The sequence below is a fragment of the Chiloscyllium plagiosum genome, unplaced genomic scaffold (genome assembly GCF_037043375.1).
Source record: "Chiloscyllium plagiosum isolate Xiang-an unplaced genomic scaffold, Cpla_swu_hap1 HiC_scaffold_16, whole genome shotgun sequence".
NCBI classification, from domain to species: domain Eukaryota; kingdom Metazoa; phylum Chordata; class Chondrichthyes; order Orectolobiformes; family Hemiscylliidae; genus Chiloscyllium; species Chiloscyllium plagiosum.
The window spans coordinates 83,528,179-83,552,502 of NW_028270154.1; the positions used below are offsets into that span (position 1 = coordinate 83,528,179).

Genomic DNA, 24,324 nt, shown 5'->3' on the forward strand with positions numbered 1-24,324 from the left:
CACACATAGGAAATAAAATCAATCAGCACTTACTTGGTCCAAGTCATCTGCTGGGATCTGCTGAAAGCGTTCACAGGCTTGCCAAAACAATATGTTTTCAGCACTGAATTCCTTCTTTAAAAATTCCTAAGGGAAAAGGGGACAACACAATCACTCGTGATAGCAAATGTACACTTAGTCAGACTAACGCATGTCACTCTCAGGCATCAACCATACTGATATAACATTACCCACTCCTGAAAAATAGAACCAGCATGAGTACAGCTACTGATTTCAGTTCAGCGACAGTCTGCCAGCATAATGTAGTCTGAGTGTGGTCGATGTGAAACAAATCGGCCATTCAGCCCATCTAGACATCTCTGCCTTTCAATCATGGCTGATATATTTCTCAACCCCATTCCCCCTGCCTTCTCCCTGTAACCCTTCATCCCCTTACCAATCAAGAACCTATCTACCTCTGTCTTAAAGATGCTCAATGACTTGGCCTCCACAGCCTTCTGTGGCAACGAGCTCCACAGGTTCACCACCCACTGGTTGAAGAAATTGCTCCTCATCCCAGTTCTAAAGGGTCATCCCTTCACTCCGAGGCTGTGCCCTTGGGTTCTAGTCCTCCCTACTAGTCAAAATGCCTTCCCCACATCCACTCTGTCCAGGCCTCTCTATATTCTTTATGTTTCAATGAGGAACTCCTTATCCCACCAACTCCATTGTGGGCAGATGTAGAGTCCTCAGCTGCCCTCATATGACAAGTCCTTTATCCCTTGGATCATTCCTTTCAACTTCCTCTTCACCCTCTTTACAGTGCCTATACGTCTTTCCTTAGATACAGGGCCCAAAACTGCAATATTTCAAATACAATCTGGCCAGAGCTCAGACAGACTCAACAGTACATGTCTGCTCTACATCTAGCCCTGTTAAAACAAATGCTACCATTGCTTTTGCCTTCCCAGGAAGGAGAGGTTTATGGTCGACACCTGCGATAGGTAGATGAAGGTGGGGGTGGAAGTGATAGGTCGGAGGGGAGGGTGGGGCGGATCGATGGGAAGGAAGATGGACAGGTTGGGCAGGTCAAGAGGGCAGCACCGAGTTGGAAGTTCGGATCTGGGATGAGGTGGGAGGAGGGAATATGAGGAAACTGGTGAAATCCACAGGTTGATCCCGTGTGGTTGGAGGGTCCCAAGGCAGAAATCATTCTGTGCCAGACCAGAAATGATGTGGCTCCACTTTCTCCCCAAAGCAGAAGACAAAACCTGTGAGGTTATTCACTTTGGAAGGAAAAATAGAAGTGTGGACTATGAGAGAAATATCAACTTTATAAAGCTCTGGTTAGGCCCCATTTGGAGTACTGTGTCCAGTTTTAGTCCCCACACCTCAGGAAGGACATAGTGGCACTGGAGCGTGTCCAGCGGAGATTCACACGGATGATCCCTGGAATGGTAGGTCTAACATACGAGGAACGGCTGAGGATCCTGGGATTGTATTCATTGGAGTTTAGAAGGTTAAGGGGAGATCTAATAGAAACTTACAAGATGATACATGGCTTGGAAAGGGTGGATGCTAGGAAATCTTTTCCGTTAGGTGAAGAGACTAGGACCCGTGGACACAGCCTTAGAATTAGAGGGGGTCAATTCAGAACAGAAATGCGGAGACATTTCTTCAGCCAGAGAGTGGTGGGCCTGTGGAATTCATTGCCGCGCAGTGCAGTGGAGGCCGGGACGCTAAATGTCTTCAAGGCAGAGATTGATAAATTCTTGATGTCACAAGGAATTAAGGGCTATGGGGAGAATGCGGGTAAGTGGAGTTGAAATGCTCATCAGCCATGATTGAATGGCGGAGTGGACTCGATGGGCCGAATGGCCTTACTTCCACTTCTATGTCTTATGGTCTTATGGAAATAGGGAAAGACTTCAGAAATCTAAATCACAAAGGGAGTCCTCGCTCAATATTCTCTTTATGTTAACATGCAGGTTCATTTGGGAGTTAGGAAGGCAAATACAATATTGGCATAATTTCAAGAGAGCTAGAATATAAGGACAGAGGTGCACTGCTGAGGCTGTTCCAAGGCTTCCAGCACACATCACCCAATGATATCTTGGTCCAAAGCTGCTTTCTGTTTAGCTGCCTAGTCAGATGCATTTGGGAATTTCAAACAAAGGTGAGAAGTTCTAGAAAACAGTACAATTCCCAGTATAGAAGTTATTTCCACAAATACACAAATTACTTCAGACCACAGAAAAAATACCTTTGACACTGTCACATGGCAATGAATCACCACTGACTAATTTCATTTCCGTCTAGACTTGCACATATGCATGATCATTAGCTGTATTTCCCTCCAATTTATAGCAAGTTTATTTATGGAATCTTAGTTCCAAAAAGCAAGTGTGTTTCGGCCGGGCAGCAGTTGGAAGTGTCAAATCTCCGAATTCAGACTCCAAAATACTAACTTCAAAGCCAAGGCCTTCTGGGAACAATCAGCAGCCCCTCAAAAGGGATCACTATCCTCAGCAGCCATCCTTTACCACAACATTAAGACCAGCCTGCCACCTACATACAGTCAGGGCTCAGATATGTCCTCTCGGATTGCAAGAGCAGTCCGTCAGTCACAGTATCCATCGATCTAGAACTTCACAAAAGGCAGGGTACTCTCAGTTCACATGCACTTACCCCAGTTCCACACTCTCAGCAAACCAAACAGATAGCATTCCTCCTATAGAGTTAATGGGGGCAGATGCCAGCCATTCAGCCCATCTGATCAAAGCTGGTGCTTGAAATGTTCCTTTTCTCTTCTACTTTATTCAACCCCATTGACATAGCTTTTATCCATTCCTCCCTTCATTGACGTTTCCTCACGGTGTAATCTGTCATTCACCTCAACTATTCTTTGTGGCACTGTACTCTACCCACTCTTTCACCTGGATTGCCCCATTGGAGTGTACCATTACTCACATATTTCTGTTGCCTTGTTTCTGGCGTCTTTAGGAGCAGAGTCAAAGAGTGTGGCGCCCACTCCCCCCTCCCATCCACGCAACTCCTGGGCCTCCTCCACCGCCAAACTCTAGCCACCGGAAACCTGGAGGAAGAACCCTCCAACCACACAGGATCAATGTGGATTTAACCGGTTTCCTTATTTACCCTTCCCCCACCTCATCCCAGACGTTTCAATTTGGCACCGCCCTCTTCATCTGCCCCTACCTGTCCATCTTCCTTTCCAACTATCCGCCCCACCCTCCCCTCCGGCCTATCACTTCCACCTCCACCTTCATCTACCTATCACGTTCCCCGCTACCTTCTCCGCAGCCCCACCCCCCCTCCCATTTATCTCTCAGCCCCCATGGCTCAGAAGCCACATTCCTGATGAAGGGTTTACGCCTGAAACTTGGAGTCTCCTGCTCCTCGGATGCTGCCTGACCGGCTGTGCTTTTCCAGCACCGCAATCTTCGACTCTGATCTCCAGCGTCTGCAGTGCTCACTTTCTTCAGGAGCAGAGACAGAGACGATAAGCCTCAGAGCTGATCTTGGCCAGGACTCCTGGGCCTCATACACAACCATGGAAGCCCCTTGCCCACAATGAGCACCAGCGCCCTGTTATTAGCCTCTGATATACATGGCATGCCCACCACCCATCACGCCTTGACCCACCCCCTTAACAATAAATTAAATATTCTCCATTCTTTAACTTATCAAACTTCTTCATGACTTGAAAGACTTTCATCAGCTCATGCCCGAAGGTTGTCTTTTCTATAGAAAACAGTACCTTATCCGATCCTACTTTTGTTTTAAATATATACTGTCCATTCTTATGCCATCTACCACAGAAGGTAAAAACCAAGAGACCTCACTTCAGTAGACAAATGGAATGGTTACTGCTTTAAGCGAGCAAACCTCTTCTTGTGGAGGTTTATGTGAATATTATATCCGACTCTTGAGTACTCAGCAAAATACCTCGGGGTATTTCTGATCCTGTGTTAATTACTCCAACATGCATGGTGGTATTGTAGGAGCTAGCTTACTCGACTTGTATCTCTGACCATAAGGGTTCTAACTCTACCAGAGAAGTGTGCAAAATTGAAATCAGTTTTAAAAATGATGAAAGTGGCCATAATGCTGTCTGACGTGACTCTTGGATGACACTTTGGAATGAAAGCGTCGAAAAACGTGGTGCAGGCAAAGCACAGCCGGTCAGGCAGCATTTGAGGAGCAGGAGAATCGACGTTTTGGGTATAAGCTGTTTATCAGGAGGCGATGTTCGAAACATCGATTCTCCTGCTCCTCGGGTGCTGCCTGACCGGCTGTGCTTTTCTAGCACCACACTCTCGACTCTAATCTCCAGCATCTGCAGTCCTCACTTTCTCCCACTTTAGAAGGAAACCCTAACTTCTTCACCCAGGCTGGCCAATCTCACACTGACGTGTTTGATGCACACTGATACACCCAGCTAAACTGTGGAAACTCACTCCATCTCCTTAGACACCACCTGTCAAACCCATGGCCACTACTATCCAGAAGAACAAGGGCAGCAAAAACATGGGAACGCCATTCACCTGCAAGTTCCCTTCCAAGTCACTCACCATCCAGGTTTGGAAATTTATCATTTTTCCTTCGTTGGTGCTGGGTCAAAATCTTGGAACTTCCTCCCTATCAACACTCTGGCTGTACCTACACCGAATGGGACGCAGCAGTTCAAGAAAGCAGCTCAGCATCACTTTCTCAAGGGCAGCTAAGGATGGGAATGAATGTTGGCCCAGTCAACGACTCCCACATCCCCTGAGTGAATAAGGAGAAGCCACTTGACTGAATCACAATTCTTCCTTGCACTCCAAAAATGGCACACATCAATTTTCTCCTGGTGGACAATAGGGCTTGCCCATCAATGTCAAATTCTGAGAAAGCATCACCTTTAAGCAGTAATGAGAAAGGTCTCAGAATTACACCATGATCCTTCCCCATCATCATTGACAACTTGAAATTATTAACCATTTCTCACATTGAGGAATTTCCCATATAGAATTACACTCTTACTAACTCAGGGTTGCCCCAAAGTACATCACAGTCGATGAAGCAAAATAGACAATGAGCCAAGAGAGATTGGAAGGGTTGAGCTTTGAGGTGGATTTTAAGGATAATCTGATAAGAGGACAAGATGGAGGAAGGATTTAGAGAGAGAATCCCACAACTTGGGGATTACATTAAGTCGAAACACAATCACAAAGATTGAAATACAACACGGAGAAGCCAAAAGGGTAAGGAATAGGGGGATAGGACATATCAAGGACACCATGCAGGGTAATGGGAAAGAGAGAGAGAGAGAGAGAGAGACAGGGGAAGAGAGATGAGAGAGATAAGAAGAGACAACCAGAGTTAGGGTGAGGCCAATAAAGGAGACTGTAAGGTAAAGGTCATTGACAAAAGAAATGAAGGTCACCCTGTCTCCTGGTCATAATCTCTGTCTCAGGCTTGCTCCAGCCAAGCTCAGCGCAAGATGGATATAACAGCACCTCATAAGCCACTTAGGAAATTGGGATGGCACAGTGGTTAACACTGTTTGCCTCACAGATCCAGGGAACTGAGTTCAATTCCTCAGGCGACTGTCTGTGTGGAGTTTGCACATTCTCCCCGTGTCTGTGTGGGTTTCCTCTGGGTGCTCTAGCTTCCTCCCACATTCCCAAAGATGGGCAGGTTAGGTGAATTGGCCATGCTAAATTGCCCCATACTGTTAGGTGCATCAGTCAAAGGGTTTAACCTTTGAAGGGAGGTAGGGAAGATGAATCTGGGTGGATTGCTCTTCGGAGGGTCAGTGTGGACTTGTTGGGCCAAAAAGCCTGATTCCACACTTTAGGGAATCTAATCTTTAAAAAAAATCTCTACGGTCTTCTGAGCTCAATGTTGAGTTTAATAACTTTACGCTCTCCCAAGCCCTTAACCCAACCCCAAACACCCAGGCCTTGGTATCCCATGGTCTGCAGTAACACACAGCCCATTGTTAGCCAATAACAGTCTCCATTAACAGCTATTCACCCACTCAGCCAAATCGGTATCCAGTCCTTTGTCTGTCCAACTGCACATCTCTCTCTTTGGGTTCTATCCCACCTCTCATTTATTCCTTACCACTTTCCCCTACCCTATCTTCTGCGTAAAAAACAACATTTTCCTAGCTGCCCTCAGTTCTGAGGAAGGGTCACTGGACCCGAAACGTTAACTCCGACTCCTCTCCACAGATGCTGCCAGACCTGCTGAGCTTTTCTAGCAACTTCTGTGATTGTTTGGAAATGAAAGACCCGTCTGACGGTAGCTGACCTCATGGCTGAGCCTTAGTGTTAGGTTTGTTGCAGGTCAGAATGGGGGGGTTGGGGAGTGAGGAGAAAAGTTTGAGAAAAATAATTGATTATGGAGAGGAGGAACTGCGGTCACAATCCAGGAAAATGCTCATCTGTGGTGGATGCGCCTTTGGGGCTGCATTGTGAAGCGGGGGGGATTACTTACTGTGAAATATTTCACACCGATGGGATCTTGCAGCAACCTTTCAAAAGACACAGCCCAACTGGCAACTGATCTCATGGTGTCACACGCATTTCTCTGCACATTGGGAAGACTGGTGTTGCTGTTTAAACTCTGGTTACTCCCACGGCCATCATCCTCCGTGACGTTCAGGTCTGTAGAGATGAAAAGATGTTATTCTCTTTGGGTATCCAAGCACTAAACTGAACAAAACAAAGGATTAGTGCAATAAATGGAGATGGGATTAATGTTGGACAGGTGCAGGTTTGACGGGTTAGACCTCAGAGGTTTAATGTAGGAACCATTCATGTACTCAAGTCCCAATGATTCTATTAGATCCCAGATGACCTGTAGCTTAACTTGATTTATCCACCTTTGCTCTGTTCCCTCACCCAATAAAATGGTGGTATCCTGGAGATGAAAGTTTCAATTAACTTCCAGCAACCAATGTCTTGACATGCTTATTTCAAGGCTACTGTGTAACTAAAGTCAAAAAGTATGGTGCTGGAAAACCACAACCGGTCAGGCAGCATCCAAGGAGCAGGAGAATCGACATTTCAAGCATAAACCCTTTATCATTGACTCTCCTGCTCCTCAGATGCTGCCTGACTAGCTGTGCTTTTCCAGCACCTCACGTTTTGACTCTGACTCTCCAATATCTGCTGTCCTCATTTTCTCCCTCCTGCCTTACAAAAACTGAGCAAGTCAATCAGTCGCATTGAAGTGTTTAATATGAGGGGTATTAGAAAGCAGACACTTGGAACAGACAGCAGGAGAGCCTTCTTCCCCCAGAGTTACGAAGCAGTGATGTTCATTTGAGAGGCAGGAATTTGATCAACATTAGACATGAGATGGAATACTGTTTGAAAGGAAATGGAAAAGATTGGTTAATATGATAAGTAGAAGTTGGAGGGGAAAATGTAAGCACAGACCAGACAGACTAATTGGTCTATTTCTGTGTTGTAACATCTCTGAATTTTCTCCTTATATTGTTGGTGAGTTGATACTTGTTGGGCATGAATTTATTTTCAGCATTACAAAGGGTAATCTGGATTTTCCACAGTCAGGCCGCATTACTGGTCACTACCTGGGTGGGTCCACACAATCTTCTTCAAGGGTATGGGCCAATGCACTCAGACTGCGTGTACATTCAGTGTTTGTGCCATGTTCCACCTTACTCTGCAGCAGGAACTCACTTTCTATCCCCCCCTCCAGTGAGTGGGCAAGCCCGCTAGCCTTTATCCCTGGCCTGGTGGTTGCCCATTCAGAGCCCATCCCATCTAGATCCCGACTTTCTCCTGAGCTCCAAGCTAAATGCAATGTTCTGTAGAAATGAGGGGGCTGCTCCGTCAGTGCTGCCCTTTTGCTTTTTCTCTTCCTCCTGCCGGCCTTTACACAACAGGAAACATTTTGGTCCTCGAGTGTATGAATGTAGAAACTTTGGAGGGCAAGGAGAGAGAAGGATGGAGCAGTGGGATGCAGGAAGTCCATGGTCACACGATCAGCAGTCAGCATACTATGGTAGAAAGCAGGATAAAACTGAGCTGGGGGAGTCCTATCCCCCATTATTCTCATTAATATTGTATGGTCCAGTTCCCCTTGAATCCCCGCTGTGATGTTGAGAGCCATCTGCTCCTAAGGTTTCTTAAGGATGGCACGGTGGCTCAGTGGTAAGCACTGCTGCCACACAGCACCAGGGACCCAATTTCGATCCCAGCCTCGGGTGTCTGTCTGTGTGGAGTTTGCACATTCTCCCTGTTTCTGTGTGGGTTTGCCCTGGTTTCCTCCTACAGTCCAAAGATGCCCAGGTTAGGGTGGTTTGGCCATGCTGAATTGTCCAGGGATGTGTAGGGCTCAGTGCCTTAGCCCTGGGCAAATGTGCGTTTACAGGGATGAGGTGGGATGCTCTTCAGAGGGCTGAAAGGCCTGCTTTCACACTGTAGGAATTCTATGAAGGCTTGGGAGATCCTTGTCATGTTTGTCTTTCCCATTGCTGGGTTTCCAGGAATAACCTTTGCAGCATTCTTACAGCAGTTTCCTTTAAAAGACAGCCTGCCTTTATCAGTCATGGGGTCCGTATACCACATGGCCTGCAACAACACAGCTGAGGCTTCCTACTGCGGTCAAAGTCCACCAGCAGGGTTGAAAAGGGAGACAGCAGCAAACGATAGTTACGAGATCATTCAGATGGGTAGCCACGTACAAGTTGCCCATCTCAGTTGGAATGAGCATTACCCCATTGCACGTTGTAAAACCTGAGCCCAAAGATCCAGGCAAATGATTTTCTAACCAATGACATCTCATCTACACTCATTCATTCTTTCTGAGAATTGTGAATGGGAGTGATACCTTCCTCTCTCAGCCTTCATTATCTTTAGCAAACAAAAGGCTTTAAATCCAAATTTAGCAACTTACCTTCCGGTCTACTCATGGCAGCTTCCACAAAACACATTTATCCTCAACAGAATCTCAATAGATTATACATTACATGCCTTTCCTATTGGAACAAGGAATCCACTGCCTTATCTGAACAGCGAAGGTTTAAATGGATTTTGCTCACCATGGGGAAAGATTGAGTGGTGGAGAGCAGAGAGGTTGCAATGGGTAGTTGGCATGTGGAGCACAGATTGGGGAATGTAGTGCAATTTCTATAGAGCAGTCCCAGTGTTTGAATCTCTCATTAACTTTTGGAACTGCTCCCATTGAACCGATCGGTCCAAATATGTTCCCAACGCTCAAATGACTATGAGATTTGGGAGATATTTACTCTAACAGATACTAGAGAGACACGGCCAGGCATTAAATTGTCAACAGTTTTCATACTTTTGTTTTGTAAACAGTCTTGGTGACAGGATGACCTAATTCAAGTCTGGGAGAAAGTGAGGAATGCAGATGCTGGAAATCAGAGTCGAGAAGCATGACGCTGGAAAAGCACAACCGGTCAGGTAGTATCCGAGGAGCAGGAGAGTCGACTTTTCAGGAATAGGCCCTTCATCAGGAATGATGCTTATGTCCGAAACATCGAATCTCCTGTCCCCTGGGTGTTTCCTAATTCAAGACTGACCTTGGAAGTTCAGTGATAGATTGTTCAGTGTGTTTTGATCAACGATAAACGCTGAAATATTTATTTAAGGCCTTAAATGAAGAAATATTTATTTTAAAGAAAGTAACAATCCCTAAGCAATGTAAATAAGTGAGAATAACTGCATCATGGGGAAGAAAATACAATCTGAGAACTGCAACCTTAAAGAACACAGTGCATGAGACATTATAATGGCCCTGGGTACCAGTGGAACCTATGGGGACATTACAGTATATTAATAATGTAATTGTGGTACAGACTCCTTAAAACTGAAATGTTGATTTGTATAGGGTGAGAGAACATATTGCAGTTTGACACAGCAAGGTACAGAACATCACGTTATAGAAAATCAGAGAAACGGAAAACAGTCTGCAGAAAGCAAACCACTACAAATGTCACTGATCTAAAGTCAGGCTCTGGTACCAATTGAAGGCAATGCAGGAGTTTAGCGTGTGGTGCTGGAAAAGCACAGCAGGTCAGGCAGCATCCGAGGAGCAGGGAAATTAACGTTTCGGGCATAAGCCCTGCATTTGTTGATTCTCTTGTTCCTCGGATGCTGCCTGACCTGCTGTGCTTTTCCAGCACCACCCTTTCGACTCTGATCTCCAGCATCTGCAGTCCTCACTTTCTACAAAGCAATGCAGGAGTCTCACTCATTTAACATTTATCTATGAAGAGGACTTTCTCAATCCAGTTCTTAATGGTTACTGCTGCCAGAGCCTGGCACCAATTGGCACAAAGTGTAACTGCGTCATTTTTGATGTCTGAATGAGGTGGAGTATATTCAATCTCACTCAGACACACAGTGACGCACAGTATTGAGGATGACAAAAATGTCACACTAATGTTGTTGGGAGTTTTGTTTTGAAATTTGGGCAGAGTGTAGAGAGGCTGTGTTTGACTTGAGACAAGAGGGAAGCAGAAATACAGTACCAGAGAATCATGAATTGGATAAGAAGTTAAATCGAGATCATACCTTCCTAGCGGCTACAAATAAAATCCCACAATGTTATCCAGAGAAAAACAACCCAGATCTCCCAGGTATCCTGGCCAACATTCATCCATCGATGATCAATGAAAAGAGTTCATTTGATTGATTATGTAGATCCAGTTTCCTGGCTGTAGACATAGAGGTGTACAGCACAAAAGCAAACCCTTCAGTCCAACTCGTCCATGATGACCAGATATCCTAACCTAATCTAGTCCCATTTGCCAGCTCCCGAGCATATCCCTCCAAACCCTTCCTATTCATATATCCATACAGATGCCTTTTAAATGCTGTAATTGTACCAGCCTCCACCACTTCCTCTGACATCTCACTCCATACATGTACCACCCTCTGTGTGAAAAAGTTGCCCCTTAGGTCCCTTTTAAATCTTTCCCCTCTCACCCTAAACCTAGTTCTGGACTCCCCAACCCCAGGGTAAATACTTTGTCTATTGACCCTATCCATGCCCCTCATGATTTTATAAACCTCTATAAGGTCACCCCTCAGCCTCTGACACTCCAGGGAAAACAGCCCCAACCAGTTCAGCCTCTTCCTATAGGTCAAGTCCTCCAACCCTGGCAAAATTCTTGTAAGTTCATTTCTTTTAACAACATCCTTCCAGTGAGTCCAGAGTTGCATGCAGTATATCAAAAGTGGCTGAACCAATGTCTGTACAGCGCAACATGACCTCCTAACTCCTCTACTCAATGCATGAACCAATAAAGGATTCCAAATGCATTCTTTACTAGCCTATCTACCTGCGACTCCACTTTCAAGGAATTATGAACCTTGTTAAATCAAGATTATATCTTCCGAATGGGTGCAAAAATATCCACAACACTATCCTAAATTATAATACTTGAGTTCACCCATGTATCCCGGACAATATTCATCCATCAATGCTCAACAAGAGTTCAGTTGCTTGCTTATCTCGACTTTGCTTCCTCTGTGCACACAGTGGGTTTTGCATTTCCTACATTTTGCGAGTGGAATAGTGAACCAAAGAACTGCAGATGCTGGAGATCTGAAACAAAAACAGAAACTGCTTTCTGTCTTTGGGTGTGTGTTATGCTCATACTTAGTGCCACAAAAAAAACAGAAAAGCGCCTTGTTCCCCCAGCACTGAAAACTATCGCTTCAATGAAATCCATGACAGCAACAGAAGAAAAGTGATTGCTTCCTCCAGCTCATATTCTTCAAGCCTTCAGCTTGAGGTCCTATCAATCCCCAGCATAAAAAAACTGATGCATGTTATTTCAAACTTCTCTTCATGCTTTTAGTCAGTTCCTACTCCTGTCATTCCTCCCTCTCTCACCACCCCCAACTTCCCAAACTGTGCTTTTACTGAAATTCCTACTCTGATATTTCCCATCAAGTGTACACTGGGGCATGTGAGAACAGTGATACTCTGGACAATATAGCACAGCAGCGGCAGAGAAGAGAAATCCAACCCTTTTATCAAACCTGTAGGGTGTTAGAATTGACAACTGAATTAAAGAAGCTTGACAGCCTCAATAAACAGTAAAATCCAGATTTAGAAAAGCTCGAGAATATTAATGGGAGGTGTTTCGAAGAGAGAGCACACAGATTACTAACAGTTTCAGCCAATATTTACCATCAAGAGCATGTTCGCTTTTATACAAAATTTCCATGTAATTCAAATCTGAAATTTAGACCCACCAGTCCATACAGACACCAATCCCCCATATGAACAAAAGCCTAAATCCCATGTTTTACACCTGGTTTACTCCCCTAACCACAGTCTTAAAATAAGGGATAAAACATTCAGGACGGAGAAGAGGAAGAATTTCTTCACTCAGAGAGTGGAAAACCTGTGGAATCCTCTCCCACAGGACGCTCATGGGGCCAGTACATTAGATATATTCAAGAGGGAGCTGCATGTGGCTCATCGAGCTCAGTAAGTAATCTGAGATTCGTCTTCAGACATTTCAACACCACACCAGGTAACATTATCAGTGAGCCTCTGAATGAAGCACTGGTGTTAGTGAACCTTCCAGCTCAGCGAGCACACTTACATCCAGAATCTCAACCCGAGCTACAAATCATCTCAAAAGTGGCTCATAGAATCTCTACAGTGTGGAAACAGGCCCTTTGGCCCAGCAAATTCACACTGACCCTCCAGTGAGTACCCCACCCAGATCCATTCCCCTATTTTACCCCTGACTAATGCACCAAACCTGCACACCCATGAACACTATGTGCAATTTAACACGTCTAATTCACCTAATCTGCACACCTTTGGATTTTTGGAAGAAACTAGAGCATCCGGAGGACACAGGGAGAATGAGCAAACTCCACACCGAGGCTGGAATTGAACCCAAGACCCCTGGCACTGTGAGGCAGCAGTCCTGACCACTGAGCTACCGTGCCACCCTACTTTTGCAGCTAAAGGGATCAAGGGGCCATGGAGAGAGGGTGGGAATGGGATACTGAGATTGCATGATCAGCCTGCACCTATTTTCTACGTTTCTATCACCCCTTAATCAAACCCATTTTATTAAAGTGTTGACCTGCTATTTGCTTCAATTACTTAATCTGGTAATGCGTTTCACAACCACACAATCCACTGTTATGCAACCCTCTTAATAACCCTCTCTCCATATATACAAAAAAAAGCCCTCTCTGTGCTCAATCACTGACAACTATTTGATTAAAACAAACACTTTGCATTTGAACTGTTGACATTAAAAGCATGAAACAAAGTCATGACAGGAAATTGAATGGATGGACAGAAAAATTCATTGGGGACCTATTTTTATAAATGTGCCATAATTCCATGCAAACAAATTTTGGACTTCTTTTTTTCCGAATGTTTAGGATAGCTCATTTCTTGCTGACTGTTAACTTGATGTTCACCTTGAACTCTCGGAATATCTTGCCTCAGTTACTTCAGGAAGATTTCTTGGATCACTATCTGGACAGCAAAAATTGTAAAGCAATGGGAAAAAAGACAGGGAAATTGCTCAGTGGGCTAGGACAGACTCATGGGCTGAATCGCCTCCTTCCTTGCTATATTAGTTTTTGGGACTCTAGAACAGTGCTGGGAGTGTGCCTTTTGAATGATATGTTCAACACTCATTCCCTGTGAATAGTTTTATCTAAAAGATAAAATAAATCATTTAGAAGTAAAATAATTTCCTCGAACAATCCAATTACATTTTATCTATGGGACTAATTTGAGTTGACCACCACAGAATGGTCGAAGAATCATTCTGGCAAGGTTCAAGCTGAAGGACTATTCCTAGGTTCCTTGAGGCAAGAGGTTGAGAAATACAGAACTTAAACCCAGCCAGTGCATCAGCTGACTTCCCTGATTGTCAGTCTCAGGCGTGTCAACATACCTGTGCTCAATGACCTACATTCATTTCCAGTCTGGCAACCCCACAAACGTCTAATTCTCAGCCTTGTGTTCAACTCACTCCATATTGCTGTGAAAACCCGCAGCTCTTCAACCTGCAGACCACTCGGTTTCCCTGCAGGCTCTTACACCTCCTCTACTTCACTCTGCCATTGGCAACTGGGCCATCAGCAACTTGGGACAATAAGTTCCAGAATGTGCCTTCTTAAACCTCTTTCACCTATTGCACCTGTAAGAAGTTTCACCAAACCTATCTCTCCATCTCGGTTTTCACTTACTTGTTCATCCAGTCAGTTCCTCTATAACACGATGGTTATGTTCTTATGCAACCCTGTGTTACAGAAAAGCTGCACTTTAGAAACGGCCCTCAAAGTGTTGGTGACATTGCAGCCAACACACGCTTTAACAGTCACACTGTAGAAACAGCGTCCCCAAATTCGTCAATCGCGTTAAAGAGAATTTGCGTTGATGAAATGTGTAACGCATTATGTGGCACTGGCAGTTTATGCTCCTGAGAAGTGTTTTTTTGTGGGATGTCTAGTGCTGTTCTGGGTGCTATATAAATGCAACTTACTCCTGCTGTTTGGCAGTTTGACTGGTTGCAAATTGCCGAGCTTCCTTTGAAACTGGCCCTAGTAGCTCCAAAATATGATATCCACTTAAAGTGGCAAGATAGAAACGAGGGGAACCTTTTGGTAGCTTATTCTCAGTGAATACTATTGGGTCTGGTCTTGCAACCAGAGAGGGTCCTTGTACAATGGGAGGGTGGGTCTACGCGCACAGTCTGCACTGCTTCCAAGAGACACCAGGAACATAATGACACCCTTGTAAAAAAGCAGAGGTGAACAAAAAGGTGAAAGGGAGATTTGACAAAGGTGGATAAGACCACACAGATAAACAGAAGCTTCTCCCATGAATGAGTGGCACAATGACTGGAGATTTTAAGGTTTTGGAGGGGAAATACAGGGGATGTGAGGAAGCGCTTCACTTACATGGCATATGGTAATGTCAGAAACCCACTATCTACAAGGGAGGTAGAAACAGAGTCAATCAATGAATACCAAAAGAAATTGCATGGGCTTAACTCAAGGGAAATAAGCTTAAGGGACTACAGGGGAACTGGGAAATAGGAGTGACCAGACAGACAACTGGTATAAACTGGATGGGTTGAACGGCTTTTCTTGGGGTTGTACTGACTCATGAAACCAGTTGTTTCATCAAGTTAAAACAGACGTTATTGTTATCGTTAATCATGATAAAATATCTCTGATTCAACTAACGCTGAGACAGGAAAACAAAACCTGTCTGATTACGGCGACAATTATTTTGTAGCATCAGCCATGCATGCCATTAATCAGCTCAAGGTTTCCATGTGGCTTCCGTGCTGAAACAGCCTTGATACAGACTCCAGCCAGAGATGCCTGACAAACACACCATGACTAATGAGGAATCCACTTCTGAGTAGAACATTGGTGATTTCCTTTGGGCATTGGGCTCTGCGAGAATTCCTGTTGCTCAATCCCCCACCATCAGGCATTTCCAATTCGTTCCTATTCTAATAGTGTATCACTACATGCAGTCAGAATGACCCATCAAACAATTTGGAACAATGGTCACTAATAAAGCTAGCCCAGTGGATGTAAGTCTACCCCCTCACTGGTCATCTGTTTCGATACCAATGACCAACCTTCACAAGAGTTCAGCTCTCTCTCAGGCCCATTGGCTTCCACCTCGCTTGAGCGAGTAAAAATATAACAGAGAAACACAGAGAATACCGGGGAAACTCAGCCAGTCTGGCAGTATCCATGGAGAGAGAGGAGCAAGTTAACTAATGTGACCAGTTCTAAAGAAAAGTCTCACCGAATTCGAAATGCTCTCTCTCCAGCTCTGCTGAGCTTCTTCAGTGATTGCTTCAGTTTTCCAACACCCCCAGTATTTTGCAGCACCCCTCACTCCTTGTTGTTCCCAAAGCACAATAGATCACACACAAAACCCGCACTCACCAGAGTTTCTGAAATTGTATCGGCCTTTAAAGATTCCTAAACGTTTTAAATTAAACATGTTAATCTCAGCACACCGCAACATGATGCAGCCAGGGCTGTTCAGGTTCTGGAATGAATTCCTTCCCTCTCCCCACACAACTGACAGGAAGTGACATTGTAGTTCCCAAATACATCTTGCTCAGTTAGTCTCACTTTTTACTAACTCTGTCAGCAGCTTACAAATGCTCTGGCCATTGGCTACCACCTGAACCATGATATCCCTTTTCCAATTTGCATGATGAAACTACACTTGGGATGTAACTCTCCAATAGAGTGTGGATTTAAAACCATTCCAGAGTTATCCTGCCTGTCAACTAAAGTTGATTCAAATCATCGCTCCCCAGATTGTAATGCACCCCAAGTCTCTGTTATCTACAACGTATTCCGTGTGCTACAGACCAACCCCAGTCCCATCACCTTTTAATTTCCAAATTTATAGAATCCTTACAGTGTACAATTTGGCCCAACAAGTTCATACCAACCCTCCGCAGAGTATCCCATCCAGACCCATTCCCCTATTATTCTACATTTATCCAAGACCAAAGCACCTAACGTACACATCCCTGAACACTATGGGCAATTTAGCATGGCCAATCCACCCTAACATTTTCGGATTGTGGCGGGGGGGGGGGGAAGGACAGCACCCGGAGGAAACCCACGCAGACACGGGGAGAATATGCAATTTCCACACAGAGAGTCGTCCGAGGCTGGAATCGAACCTCGGACCCTGGCACTGTGAGGCAGCAGTGCTAGCCACTGAGCCACTGTGCCACCCATGACAGCAAATCCTTATCAGCTTGTGTATAGGGAGGTGATGGCCGAGTGGTATTATTGCTAGGCTGTTCATCCAGAATGACCTGGGAAACCCAGGTTCAAACCCTGCCACAGTGGAGCATAGAATTTGAATTCAATTCAAAGAAATCTGAAATTAAACATCTACTGATGACCACTGCCAATTGTCAGAAAACCCATTTCATTCACTGACATCCTTCAAAGAAGGAAGTCTGCATGCTTTTCCTGGTCTGGCTTAAGTATGACTCCAGACCCAAAGCGATGTGGTTGGCTCTAAATTGTCCGATGTAATTGCTCAGGCAAAAGTGAGAGCTGGAGATTAGAATTGAGAGTGTGACGCTGAAAAAGAGGAGCAGGAGAATTGACGTTATGGGGAAAAGCCCTTCAACAGGAATGAGGCTGGGAGTCTCGGGGTGGAGAAATAAAGGGGACGAGGTTGGGTCTGGGGGGGGAAGGTAGCTGAGAGTATAATAGGTGGATGGGGGTGGGGGGGTAAAGGTGATAGGTCAAAGGGGAGAGTGGAACAGATAGGTAGGAAGGAAGATGGACAGGTGGGTCAGCCAACCAGTCAGTTGTATCAATCACTATCAAATGTCATGAAAGAAATGAAACACCACCTAATAATGACATAGGCACCAGAAATGACAGTAGCAGAAACTGTGCTGTTGACCCTGCAAATTCCTTAACATCTGGGGACTAGTTCCCAAACTGGGAGAGCTGTCTGACAGACTGGTCAAACTACAGCCTGATAAAGTCAATTCAATTCACTCCACATGACATCAAGAAACAGTTGAGGCACTGGATATTGCAAAGGCTGTGGATCCTGACAGCGTTCCGGAACTAGAACTGAAGACGTGTGCCCCAGGATTTGCTGTCCCTTTAGCCAAGCTGTTCCCATACAGTTATAACACTTGCATTGACTCGACAATGTGGAAAATTGCCCAGGTAGGTCTTGTATATAAAAAACAAGGCAAATACAACTTGGCCAATTACTGACCTATCAATCTGCTCAATCATTCGTAAAGTGATGGAAAGTATTCAAATGCAGCAAGATCTGAACAATATCCAGGCTTGTACTAACAAGTGGCAAGTAACATTCACACCATACAAATGCCAGGCAATGACTATTCTAATCAAAGACATTTTAACCACCAACCCTTGATATTCAATGACATTACAATCACTGAAACCCCTATTATTAACATCCCAGAGATTACCATTGACCAGAAACCCAACTGCACTCACTGTGTAAACAAAATGACTACAAGGATAGGAATACTGCAGCGAGTAACTTACCCCCCCGACTCCCCAAAGCCTGTCCACTAGCTACAAGGCACAAGTCAGGAGTGGGATGGAATAGTCCCCACTTTCCAGGATAGTGCAGCTCCTACAACACTCGAGAATCTTGACATCATCCAGGACATAGCAACCCGCTTGACTGGCACCTCATCAACAAGCATCCCCTCCCTCCACCACCAACGCTCACTGCTGCTACTATCTATAAGATGCACTGTAGAGATATATCAAAGATCCACAGACAGCATCTTCCAAACCCATGACCACCTTCATTTAGAAGGACAAGGGCAGCAGATACATGGGAACACAACCCCCTGTAAGTTCCACTCCAAGTCACTCACCATCCTGACTTGGAAATATATTGCTGCCCCTTCAGTGTGGCTGGGTTACAATCCTGAGTTAGGGTTAGGGATTCCCACCCCAGTGGCATTGTGGGTCAACCCATGGCTGGTGGACTGCAGCGGTTCAAGAAGGCAGCTCAACACCCCCCACCTTCTCAAAAGGGTAACTAGGGACAGGCAATAAAGGCTGGGCCCAGCCAGCGATGCCCACGTCCCACAAGTGAATTAAAAAGAAGACTCAGTGTCAAATTCTATCTAATTATCTTGGGATGCATTACTGTGTTAAAGTTGCCATATAAATGCAATCTGTTGTTGCTCGTGGCTGCATCTTGACAGCATGGACCTGGTGTACAGACTTTGATGCAGTTCCTTGTAGCAAGTTGAGCAATGTGTCAAATAGAGTATTTAAAGAAAAAGAACTCAAGAAATAGAGTTCCAGTGTGATTTCCTGTGCCATATTTGAGTGATAAATTATTGGGCTAAATGTCCGCTCCTTCCACGCTGCCTCCCAGCCTCTGATGCTGTAGAGTATTGTAGCCTGTTGTAACCATTCTAGACCACAGGGTGTCCTGTTCAAGTGGAGACGCAGCCGGAAATCTGTCTCAGACAATCAAATTAATCTGATCTGGATTATACAGCCAAGCAGAAGACCCAAACCACAACAGTGAAGCTGCTGTGAGAGACAAGCCAGGCCTGAGAAAAAGGTACAGCAAAAATATCACATGACTATTTAGATTACTTCCCAGCACAGTAAATGATAAGATTACCATAGCCCCAGGGGACCAGAGGGCTGCTCTTTCATTCAAGAGGGATGGCTGTTGATGATTTAACCCTGAGGGTCACCCCACACCTTAGACTAGTGCCATAAACCCCAAACAACAGGCCAACTATCAACACCAATTCTTAGAAAGAGTTCTCAAACTAACCCGCTCTGCTATCTGTTTGCCCTGCATTTTGTTTTGAATGCACCGCATTTTCTATTGAATCAGGTTTGGGGTGGCATGGGGGCTCAGTGATGAGCACTGCTGCCTCACAGCACCAGGGACCCGGGTTCGATTCCAGTCTCAGGCGGCTGTCTGTGTGGGGTTCGCACATTCTTCCCGTGTCTGCGGGGGTTTGTTCCGGTTTTCTCCCACACTCCAAAGATGTGCAGGTCAGGGTGGGTTGGCCATGTTAATTTGTTCATAATGTTCGGGGCTGGGTAGGCTAGGTGCACTAGTCAGGGGTACATATAGGCTGGGGGGAATGGGTCAGGGAGGGTTACTGTTTGGAGGATTGGTGTGGCCTGTGGCTTGTGTCCACGCTACAGGGATTCTATGATTCCATCCATGAGGGCAGGGCCAGCGGAGTGAACAAGGGTGTTGGATACCAGCTGGTGAACCAGTGAGACCCTCATGCGTAACAAGAACAGCATCTCTGAAGAGAAATCAGAGTTCACAGTTCGGGTCCGGTGACCCCAGAGTTCTGAGGTAGGGTTCACCGGACCCAAAATGCTAACTTTGATTTCTCTGCACAGATGTTTCCAGACCTGCTGAGCTTTCCCAGCACATCTCTGATTTACATCATCCGCAGTTCTTTCGGTTTTTATTTAACCCTCGCACAGGTAGCACCATTCCCTACTCTGAGCTGCTGTGCTTCTAACCTTCTAACAGAATCTCTTAACACTTGATTCCCACTGTCACAATTACATTACGGCAAATCTGAGGCCCATGATACTCTATCTTGAGACTTGAGGGGGTGGATTACTCTTCGGAGGGTCGGCGTGGGCTTGTTGGGCCGAAGGGCCTGTTTCCACACTGTAGGGAATCTAATCTAATTTAGTTACAGAGAACTGAACGTCGATGCCTGGAGGAAGGTGCCCCACAGCAAGAATAAAGGGTATACCCATTTCTCCAAAGCAGATCGACTAATTATTGCATTACAGAGTTCACATGGGATTTTACTGTATGCAGAATGGTTGGCTAACAATCTCTTCAAATGATTTCATTGTATTGAACCACTTTGCAATATGATATTCTTTGAAGGTTAATCTGCCTTTCAGTCTCCCAACACTGTTCACTTGATCACTGAAGCTGACAGATTTTGGGTGCTACTGCATAGTTTTTGGTTGCAAGCTCAGAAAGCGTAAAGATGAATGAGCAACGATCGAACATACCTGCAAGTTCCTACCTCTTCCCTCGCAAGATTCCCCACCTTCCTCTCACCAGGGATCCTGACTGATCTTGTCCAAAGACCATCTCAGTCTCATGAGGTTAACTGGGAATCCAGATATAGCATCATAGAATCCCTACAGTGTGGAAGCAGGCCCTTTGGCCTATCAAATCCATACTGACCCTTCAAACTTCACTTGATGAAGGATCAGCGCTCTGAAAGCTTGTGATTTCAAATACACTTGTTGGAGTATGACTTCCGACTTCCTCAACCCCCCCCCCGTCCAACACCAGCATCTCCACATCATGACCCTCCAACAATCATCCCACCAAGCGCCATCCCGTAAACCTGCATCTCTCATGGCCAATCCACCTGACCTGCACATCCCTGGATGCTATGGGTAAATTCCCATGGCCAAGCCACTAAACCTGCACATCACTGGGCAATATGGGTAATTTAGCATGGTCAAGTCCACCGAATCTGAACATCATTGGACTGCAAGAGGAAACCAGAGCACCAGGAGGAAACCCATGCAGACACGGGGAGAATGTGCAAACTCCACACAGAGAGTTGACTGAGGGTGGAATCGAACCAAGTAACCTGGCGCTGTGAGACAGCAGTGCTAACCACTGAGCCACCGCGTCACCCCAGATGTGACACCATACGTGTTTGATTTGTAAAGTAAAAGTCAGTAGTTAGCATCATCATTGGACCTATGATCTCACTCACTTATGACAGATGCAGGTGAATTTTAACTTGTTTCTGCATTTAACTGGGAAGATGAAAAATGTGTTTGCTTTATTGTTGTGCTTTACTACCTGAGTGAGTGGTGATAAAGGTTTGAATTGCATAGACACATTGTAGTGTTATTTTACTCAGCCTGCCTGAGTACATTATAAGACAGCAGGTCAAGTGGAACTTGAATCTAAACCAGAGGTAGGAGCACTACCATTGCACCAGAAGAGTCCTCAACACAGATGAAGTACATTTAATTTAAAGCAAAAGAGGCTTTTGACTCAAGTAAGTGCATGTGGCTAGAACAGAGTTGCCATAGCAACACCTGTGGGCTAGCTTACAATTTCTACTGGACAATGTTGCCTTAGACCAGGACACTGAATGCTGTCATGCAACTCAAAATGATTTATCTTTTGGAAATTGAATGTAGGAAGTAGCCGTTTGACTTGCGTAGCAACTGCCTCACCTACTTCCTCTAATTCTGCTTCCATCTTCAATTAATTGCTCTATAGATCGTCCTCGTCATTCTCGAGCCACGCTCAGGCCATACCAAACCCAGCTTCAGCTGCAAGGGGAGTGCTCATTGAGCTATTCCACTGTGACAGGCCTCACTGCTGACCTCAATCCTGCCACAACGCGGCATCCATGCCTCCCATCAGTTGGATCACCGGGCAAGGATCAGTCATGGAAACCCTGGTAACTTTAACCCCGTCACTAACCCAGTGGTGCTGAGCACAATTCTGCCCCACCTCCCATTATAACATCACATACCACATAAACCGATGTGGATATTCAGGCCTAACACCGTTGCCAGTATGATATGGCCTGCATGCTGCCCATTTTTGTAGATCACCTCCCTTGTACCACACAGATCAGGTTCTCATTGAGACAGATGTCATGAAGTTTATTAACTACAGGAACTTGTTACATTGCTAACTTATCAAAGACCTATGCATTGTCTAGCTTCTGTGCTTACTCGTGTCACTGTACATTGCATACACATAACTAACATTATACCTGAATGTCAACTATCATAATGCATTGTAATTCTCTTACATGCATATTCTACCTGCCTGGTCTAGAATCTATGCAATTATACAACAAAAACAGCATCAACTTACGAGTTGGGTTGGGATATTTGTAGTGGCTGGCAACATGACAACCTGAAACAAAACTCCTTGTCGCAGAGGTTTATGTTCTGTGTCCCACATCGAATTCCGATAATGTGGAAGCAGGCCATTTGTCCTGTTGAGTTCACACTGACCCTCTGTAGAGCATCCTATCCAGGACCAGTCCCCTATCCTATCCCTATAACTCTGCATTTACCGTAGCTCATCCGTCTAGACCTTATACACCAGGACACTACAGAGCAATCTAGCATGGCCAATCCTGCACAACCTTTGACTGTGGGAGAAAATCAGACACCCAAATGAAACCCATGCAGACACGGGGAGAATGTGCAAACTCCAAGCAGACAGTCACCTGAGGATGGAATCAATCCTGGGTCCCTGGTGCTGTGAGGCAACAGTGCTAACCACTGAGGCACCCCTTCAGGGGCATAGTGCGCTTGAAGTAAATGATTGATGATAGTGGAGGAGGCTGAAAGGAAATGGACTGTGTATGATACACCTGATGCAAATGGAATTTAGATGAAGCCTTCTGATATGCTGAGTGTGAGGGGTAGATATTTAACATCCTTGGTATGGACATCTGACAGCGAATGGGTAGAGGGTTCAGATAAATGTGTGGAGAAGATTGGCAATGTAATCCACCTGACTGTCATTTGTGGGAAATGAGGGATGGAAATCTGGTGAGTTGTGGACCCTTCCTTCCTGTACCTCCCCTCAACAAGGAACATGGTTCTTGAATGGCATCGCAGAACAGGCAGCCTTTCCACACACTAATACGTTGAGAAGAGTGTAGTGCTGGAAAAGCACAGCCGGTCAGGAGAGGAGCAGGAGAGTCGACGTTTCCAGCATAACCCCTTCCACACTGAGAAGGGAGTTCAGTTGATAATGTTTATTCTGTGCTCAACTCCACAGTTTTAGCTTTATTTGGATTGAGTTTCTCACTGTTTTGAAAACTGTATCTTTCTTTTCCTTCTGCGAGTGTCCTTTTTTCCCTCATTCTCTCTGCCAGTAATAGGATTCCAGCCCTTCTTGGTGATTTGTGAATGGTATCTATACGACGTTTAAATAGCAAAATTGAGACCCAAACTGTGCCAACGGCTGTGGCTTTGTGACAGTTGGATAGAAGAAGCAATGGCATCGTTGGCAGCATTGGGCAAGTATTCCAGATGAAAGGGTAACGTTCCAGAGACGTACAAGGTGGTAAAATTTGAATTCAGTAAAAATCTCGACTGAAACTATATCTAGCCAAGTGGTGACCTTGGAACAACTGTCCATTATTGTATAAACCCATCTGGTTCACTAATACTCTTTAGGGAAGAAAATCTGCCATCCCATTTAAGAGGCATTTGGATGGGTATATGAATAAGAAGGGTTAGGAGGGATATGGGCTGGGTTGGATGGGTTGGACCGAAGGGTCTGTTTCCATGCTGCGCATCTCTATGACTCTTAACGTGGTCTGGCCTACAGGTGATTCCAGACCCACAGCAATGTGGTTGAGTCATAATTGCAATAAACGCTGGCCTAGCCAGCAATGCCCACGTCCCATGAATAAGTAAAATAAGTCCTCTTTCAAAAGTGGGTGCCATATTGTGTGAAAGCAGCACTGGCTGTAGCATGACATTCTGGGTGAAATGTTAAACTACGCAAACAATCCTTACATACTGATGAAGGGAGAGTAATTAGGGAGCTTGCTTTGGTTTTTGGTCATTACTTACTAATAAAGCAGGTCAGCTGATAATCAACTTATGAATTTTGCCGTACGAAAATTTGTCTCCTATCTTTCCCGTAAATGCAAAAATGCTGACACTTACTGCTGCACAGGATTATATCCAGAACCTTTCAGAGTGGGACTCATAGGAGCTCAGTTCCACCTACAGGCTATTGCAGCAC

General features: G+C 45.1%; 1 protein-coding gene across 5 annotated transcripts in view; it reads right to left on the reverse strand.

The window, feature by feature from the left end:
- Positions 1-24,324, reverse strand: part of LOC122556800 (regulator of G protein signaling 14-like) — a 97,721-nt gene that overhangs the window by 46,820 nt on the left and 26,577 nt on the right. For 4 of the 5 annotated variants that reach the window (XM_087995476.1, XM_043703996.2, XM_043703997.2 and 1 more), the window contains exons 3-4: positions 6,484-6,653; positions 34-126 (exon numbers count right to left, since the gene is read on the reverse strand). In XM_087995476.1, the coding sequence (XP_087851602.1) occupies positions 34-126; positions 6,484-6,653 (263 nt within the window). Of the gene's footprint in view, positions 1-33; positions 127-6,483; positions 6,654-14,225; positions 14,304-24,324 lie in introns of those variants that run through there. The other variant, XM_087995477.1, reaches the window with a different exon arrangement.